Genomic DNA, 7,740 nt, shown 5'->3' with positions numbered 1-7,740 from the left:
GAATCCAAAAAACTGAGAATAGTGTAAGTAGTCTCTGGGACAATTTCAAGCATGCCAACATTTACATCATAGGGGTGCAAGAAGGAGAAGAGAGAGAACAAGAAATTGAAGACCTATTTGAAACAATAATGACAGAAAACTTCCCTAACTTGGTGAAGGAAACAGACATACAAGTCCAGGAAGCACAGAGTCCCAAACAAGATGAACCCAAAGAGGATCACACCAAGATACATCATCATCAAAATGCCAAAGGTTAAATACAAAGAGAATCTTAGAAGCAGCAAGAGAAAAGCAGTTCGTTACCTACAAAGGAGCCCCCATAAGACTGTCAGCTCATTTCTCAAAAGAAACTTTGCAGGCCGGAAAGGAGTGGCAAGAAATATTCAAGGTGATGAAAAGCCAACGACCTACAACCAAGGCTAGTCTATCCTGCAAAACCATCATTTAGAATTGATGGACATCAATTCCCAGACAAGAAAAAGCTAAAGGAGTTCATCACCACCAAACCAGTATTATATGAAATGTTGAAGGGTCTTCTTGAAGCAGAAGAACAAAAATATGAACAATAAAATGACAAGTAATACATATCTATCAACAATTAAATCTACAAACAAAATGAGCACGCAGAACAGGAACAGACTCAGAGAACTTTTTTTTTTTTTTTTTTAATCCTCACCCAAGGACATTTTTCCATTTTTTGCTCAGGTAGAGTGGGAGGGAGAGAGAGGAACAGAGAGAGAGAAACATCGATGTGAAAGGGACACATCGAGTGGCTGCCACCCGCACAACCGACCAGGGCCGGGGACAAACTGCAACCGAGGTACGTGCCCTTAGCGGGAACCGAACCCGGGTCTCTCAGGACCACAGGCCGATGCTCTAACCGCTGAGCCAAACTGGCCAGGGCTCAGAGAACTTTTTGTTGCTTGCTAGATGGTAGGGGTTGGGGGATAGGTGAAAAAGATGAAGGAATTAAGAAGTACAAATTTGTTGTTAGACTGATGAACCTCAAAGGAAGTGGGGAGAGAGGGCAGGATGAGATAAACCAAAGAACTTCTATGCATACACAATGGACACCAAAAATAGTGTGGGGAAAGCAGGAGGGGGGCAGGATTGGAAAGGAGGGGGTCACTGGGGGAAAAAAGGGGAACATCTGTAATACATTCAACAATAAAGATGAGTTAAAAAATAAAATCAATGAAAAATAACAATAAAAAACAAATGCTGTTTTCTTATGTAAGAAGCTATACTGAAGTAGAAGTTCTATCAATTCTAAAGTTAATATTCTGAATAAATACCAATTTTTTATAATAAAGAAAGAATGAAGTTCAACACTCTCCTTACACCTACAATGGGAGGAAAATATTTTTCTCTCTACCCTTCTGAGTAATAAAGACAGATTAACAAGAGAAATACAAACAGAAATTCATTAACATATATACCTTTTGTATACATGAGAGATACTCAGGGAATGTGAGTAACTCGTGAGGTACTTAGAATTCAGGATGAAATATCTTAATAGAGAAGGGGGATTGCCTGGCCCGTGTGGCTCAGTGGTTGAGCATCGATCCATGCACCAAAAGATCACTCATTCTATTCAGATAAACCAAAGAACATGCCCAGGTTGCAGATTCAATCCCCAGTAGGGCATCAATGGTTCTCTCTCATATCAATGTTTCTTCCTCTTTCTCTAAAAATCAATAAAAATATATTTTTTATAAAAACAGGGAAGGGGGTTGTACCACTCTTAAGGCAGAATAAATTATTTTTAGGAAAGATGAATGGGCCCTTAGAAAAAGAGCTTTGAGGTAAGAGAGTTTGTGACCAAATCTGTCCGGGTATAGTATCCACTTCTACTCTCCTCTCCTGGGATGACAGTCTGTCCTCCCTGGTAGATGACACTCTCAGGAGGGGATTGATGACAACTGAGTTCATTTTGGAGGATCTATCTCTAGGCAGATACAGCTGAAAGTCTCTCCCTTCTTCTATGGTTTCCATGTGCCTACAGTTCAAAATAGTATGTCAAAGCAGCATGTTTTGGGAAGGCACATTCTGCCATCCTTCACACCATACACAAAAATGAACTCAAAATGGATCATGCATATACCTATATATATAAAATAAAACTATGAAACAATTGAAAGAAAACATAGAAGTAAATCTTTGTGATCTTGTCTGGCAAAACCTTCTTCAATACACCTATAGCACAAATGACAACAGGAAAAGTAGGTTAATTTGACTTCTTCAAAAGTTAAAATGTTTGTGCTTCAGAAAACATCATGAAAATGAAAAAACAACCTAAAGAAAGAAATCTTTTCCAGTCATGTCTCTGGTAAGGAACTGGTATCCAGAATATAGAAAGAACTCTTATACTTAATATAATGATAAGCAACTCAATTGCAAAACAGACATTTCTCCAAAGAATAACAAAAATAAACATATGAACAGATGCTCATATTATTAGCACTCAGGGAAATACAATCAAACCCACAAAGAGATAGCACTTTATACTCACTATGTGGCGATCATCAAAAAGACAGCAATGTTAGGGAGGATGTGGACAAATGGAACCCTCCTGTGTGGCTGGGCCAAGCTGCGTGAAGGAAGACCGTGTGAAGTGAAAGAGTGCACGTGTGCTGGGCACACCTGTGTGTCTGCGACTGCGGAGGTTCGAGAGTGAAAGTGAGGACGTTATGGATGAGGTGCAGGTAGAGGATGTTGCTAGCGAGGTGTTGGTGGTGACCTGCTCTGACTTGTGGCAGCCTTGGTCACAGTCACAGAGATGTGAGGGCTGTGTGCTGACGTCCTTGGGGTTTGAATAACTTGAGCCCCACCCACACCTCATGGGACTAAGCTGGGTTTTGCTCCCCGGAGACTTTGCCCAGAGACTCTAAGCAATTGCATTCTCCTCAACGCAAAGGCCAGGCCTGGACCAGCAGAGTCTAGCCCCCACCCCATCTCACCTCCACATACGCAGGGAGGGGGTGTTTCTGAAAGCGTTTCCTCCAGCCTCTCCTGGGAGCCTCTCCTTGGGCTCAGTTCTGAGTCCAGCTTCAAACCCACTGAGGAGATTTTAGGGGACAGGTTACCTTGGCAGGTTACAAAACATTATTGGCATATAATTCAAATAGTAATGACAGGGCATATTGTTCAAATAAACTTAAAACTGAAGGGCTGTTTTAAGTCTTTTAGCATATATAGGGTTTCTTACTTAGAGACCCCACAACACATACATCATATCACATTTTTAAAAACATAGATAGTCGCCCTGGCTGGTTTGGTTCAGTGGTTAGAGCATCGGCCTGCGGTCCAGAGAGACCCGGGTTTGGTTCCCACTAAGGGCACGTACCTCGGTTGCAGTTTGTCCCCAGCCCTGTTTGGGTCCTGCAGGCGACAACCACTCGATGTGTCCCTTTCACGTGGATGTTTCTCTCTCTCTTCCTCTCTCTCCCACTCTATCTGAACAAAAAAATGAAAAAATGTCCTCGGGTGAGGAGAAATAAATAAATAAATAAATAAATAAATAAAAACATAGATAGTCAATTTAATTTTTGCTGAAAAATTTGCAAAAATATTTAAATTTTCAAACTTCCAGTCAAGATGCCTGCGTAGGTAAACGTGGTACCATCCTCCCACAACCACATCAAAGTTACATCTAAACTACAGAACAACCATCATTCAGAACCGCCTGAGATCAAGCTGAATGGAAGTCCTACAACTACGGAATTAAAGCAGCAGCCACATCCAGACAGGGCGGAGGGGCGGAGGGGCGGAGGGGCGGAGGGGCGGAGGGGCGGAGGGGCGGAGGGGCGGAGGGGCGCAGAGAGTCCCAAACAAGATGAACCTCAAGAGGCCCACACCAAGACACATCATCATCAAAATGCCAAAGGTTCAAGACAAAGAGAATCTTAAAAGCAGCAAGAGAAAGGCAGTTAGTTACCTACAAGGGAGTTCCCATAAGGCTGTCAGCTTATTTCTCAAAAGAAACTTTGCAGGCCAGAAGGGAGTGGCAAGAAATATTCAGAGTGATGAAAAGCAAGAACCTACAACCAAGATTACTCTATCCTGCAAAGCTGTCATTTAGAATTGATGGCCATATAAAGAGTTTCCCAGACAAGAAAAAGTTAAAGGAATTCATCACCACCAAACCGTTATTATATGAAATGTTGAAGGGTCTTTTTGAAGAAAAAGATAAAATATATGAACAAACAAAATGGCAATGAATATGTATCTATCAGCAATGGAATCTACAAACAAAATGAACAGGCAGAACAGAAACATTCTCATAAATACAGAGAACATTTTGTTGGTTGCCAGATGGGAGGGGGGTTGGGGGAATGGGTAAAAAAGGTGAAGGGATTAAGAAGAACAAACTGGTTGCTAGACTGACAAACCTCAAAGGGAAGGGGGTTGGGGGTGGGAAGAAATAAACCAAATAACTTATATGCATAACCAATGGACACAGACAACAGTATGGGAAAAGGAGGGGGGGGGAATAGGAAGGAGGAGGTCAATGGGGGAAAAATGAGGAACATCTGTAATCCATTCAATAATAAAGATTTTAAAAAAAGAATATTTAAATTTTCAATTTTGAAGTTATCTGGCCAGGACATGTAGAAAAATTTATCAGTCCAGAGACTTAAGATTATTGCTCTTTACACACTTGTACTCTATATATATTTTACCTTAATAAAAAGGTAAAACAGCCCTGGTCAGTTTGGCTCAGCGATTAGAACGTCGGCCCGTGGACCAGAGAGACCTGAGTTCATTTCCCGCTAAGAGCATGTACCTCAGTTGCAGTTTATCCCCAGCCCCGGTTGGGGTTGTTTGGTGACAACCAATTGATATGTTTCTCTCACATCCATGTTTCTCTCTCTCTTCCTCTCTCCCTTTCGCTTTATCTGAAGATGAATGCAAAACAAAAATAAGTCCTCGGGTGAGGATTAAACACAAAAAGGTAAAACAAAAGTTATTTGGTTACATGTAAATCATTTATTTATGGTGGACTGTGATCTCTGGGCTATGATTCTGTAAATCTGGGATTTTTGCCAAGTGAGAAAATCGAACCTACACAGCACTGTCACAGGGCATGACCTTTTATAAATACTAAGATAAAAAAATCAATTAAAGAATGCATAGAGTTTAAAATAACAAGCTTATCTTGACCATTGTCCCCATTTACATACTCTTCCCTGAAATAACAAATATTAGCAGTTTGGCATGTGTTCTTTTTTTCCCATGACTTCTTCTATGCAAATCATACAAATACAAACCCAGTTTTAATTTGGTAAGATTAAAATATACACATAGTTTTGTAAAGTACTCCCTTACCTAGCAGTGTGTTTAGGACATTTTCCCACATCAGTGCATACTGATTTCAGCAATCATATGTCTAGGTCTATCCCATTTTCTTAGATTAATTATTAACAGTGCCCGCTTTTACTATCAAAAGTGGCCTAATTTGAACAATAAATTATTTGGTCTCCTAATAGAAAGCCACATCATTAATTCATAGCAGTTTATAAAGCCATGATTTTTGTCCTCATTACCCTATAAGTGAATACTTAGATAGCACCCTTTTTTTTTGGCAGAATTTTATGGCTTTATTAACACAAATACAGTGTGTACACAATCTGTCTATTCATTTTCTTCGCTGCGCAGCCTGGCATTGGGATTGGTGACTCTGGTGGCCATCTGGGCTGCTCTTTCCACAATAGCTTTGCGATTCTTTGAGGAGACGTTGTGAGCAATCTCAGCACAGTAAGATTTGTTGCACATCAGCAGCACTTCAAGCTCCTTGACGTTGTGGACCAGAAACTTACAAAAGCCACTGGGAAGCATGTGTTGTGTTTTCTTGTTGCTCCCATAACCAATGTTGGGCATCAAGATCTGGCCCTTGAATCTTCTGCACACCCTATTGTCAATACCTCTAGGTTTTCGCCAGTTCCGCTTAATTTTGACATATTGGTCTGACTGGTGCCGGATGAACTTCTTGGTCCTCTTTTTGACAATCTTGGGTTTCACAAGGGGACTGAGGGCAGCCATGGCGCCTAGTAGAAGATTGCTGCCAACTCCGTAGGCAGCACCGAGGAAGAGCGATAGCACCCTTTTTGATATTATAACACAGGCTGCAGTGAACATATGCAGTACATATATCTTTGTTCATGTGTATGAATAATTCTATAGGTTAAATTCTGTAAATCCAATTGTGAGGTTAAATGGTATATACATTTCCATTTATCATATACTATCAAATTGTTCTCTATAGAGCTATACCATTTTCTACTTACATCAACAGCACCCATGTCCCTATACCCTTACTGACCAAAACTACATATTTCATTTGGGGGGGGGGGAGGTGCCACCATTCACTTTTATTTTGTGCAGTAAATGAATCATCTAGGATACTTTAGAATGGAAATTATCATAGGGCCTTATCAATGACACTGGAGGATTCTGCCTTATACCCTTTGTCAAGGAGAACATTCTTTTTTTTTTCCCTCAATTTTTTTTCTTTATTCATTTTAGAGAAGAAAAGAGGGAGAGAGAGATAGAAACATCGATGAAAGAGAACATTGATTGGCTGCCTTCTGCATGCCCCTCACTGGGGATTGGGCCCAGCACCAGGGCATGTGCCCTGACTGGGAATCAAACCAGTGACCTCTTGGTGCATGGGCTGATGCTCAATCACTGAGCCACACAGGCCGGGCAAGGGGACCATTCTTTTTTTTTTTTATCCTCACTGAGTGTTGTAACCCAAGAGAATCAACCTCACTCGGACACAAAGTAATTTTGAATATTTGGAGCTTTATTACCTGCGTAGGGACCGCAGCCAACCTTCACAGAGGAGAACTGCAGCACCACGTAGCAAACTTTCAGCCCTTTTATAACCAGGGTTAAACAAGCACTAATTAGTAAATTTGTGACAGAGCCAGGTGTAGTACATATATTCTTAAAAAGGAGGCTTCAGGCCTGGCTGGTTTGGCTCAGCGGTTAGAGCATTGGCCTGCGGTCCCCAAGACCTGGGTTCAGTTCCTGATAAGAGCATGTACCTCAGTTGCAGTTTGTCCCCGGGCCTGGTTGGTTGTGTGGGTGGCAGTCACTCGATATGTCCCTTTCACATCGATGTTTCTCTCTCTCTCTCCTACTTTACCTGAACAAAAAAAAAAAAAAAGGAAAAAATGTCCTAAGGTGAGGATTAAAAAAAAAAAAGGAAGCTTTAGTTTCTCCTTATTTACAGCTGAAGAATGTTACTTTTCAAATTCCCAATGGAGGTCAAACTCTGGTTGATTTCTCACAGGGCTAAAGCCGCCTATAACATTCCCCACTGGTCTTATGTACAGATCAAATCTTTGATTCCTGTTGTTCATCTAATAGCAATGAGAGGCCAGGATTAATACTTTGACAGATTAGACCCTCTCTCTTATGCTGAGAGGCGCTTTCCTAGAAATAGGAGTATGAGGGGGCCTGCTAGAGCAGAGAGAAGAGTAGTGAGCCAGGGGGACCAGTTATAGCTAAGAACCTGAATACTCTCTCTCTGATGACTCCTGATCTATTAGCATATAAACAGCAAGCTTCCCCTAGTGCTGCACATAAATCACCTTGCTGCAGGAAGAGGTATGGTGGTCAGACTAAGTATGGTCTGTCCCACCGGGGTTCAAGGTTCTAAGGGTGGGGTCTCTTTAGCCAAACCCAGTCCCCTGGGTTGTATGTCTGAGTCGGGGATGGCAGAGGTTGTCCTTC

General features: G+C 41.4%; 1 protein-coding gene across 1 annotated transcript; it reads right to left on the bottom strand.

The window, feature by feature from the left end:
- Nucleotides 1-5,588: 5,588 nt before the first annotated feature.
- On the bottom strand, nt 5,589-6,042 carry LOC118621826 (60S ribosomal protein L32-like). Its single transcript, XM_036249229.1, has one exon. The coding sequence runs from the start codon at nt 6,040-6,042 to the stop codon at nt 5,635-5,637; it is 408 nt and encodes a 135-aa protein (XP_036105122.1). The 3' UTR covers nt 5,589-5,634.
- Between the last annotated feature and the right edge of the window lie 1,698 nt (nt 6,043-7,740).

This window comes from Molossus molossus, unplaced genomic scaffold (genome assembly GCF_014108415.1).
Source record: "Molossus molossus isolate mMolMol1 unplaced genomic scaffold, mMolMol1.p scaffold_m16_p_8, whole genome shotgun sequence".
In the NCBI taxonomy this organism is placed as follows: domain Eukaryota; kingdom Metazoa; phylum Chordata; class Mammalia; order Chiroptera; family Molossidae; genus Molossus; species Molossus molossus.
Note: the sequence above shows the minus strand (reverse complement) of the source record. Positions and strands in the feature narration are given on the sequence as shown.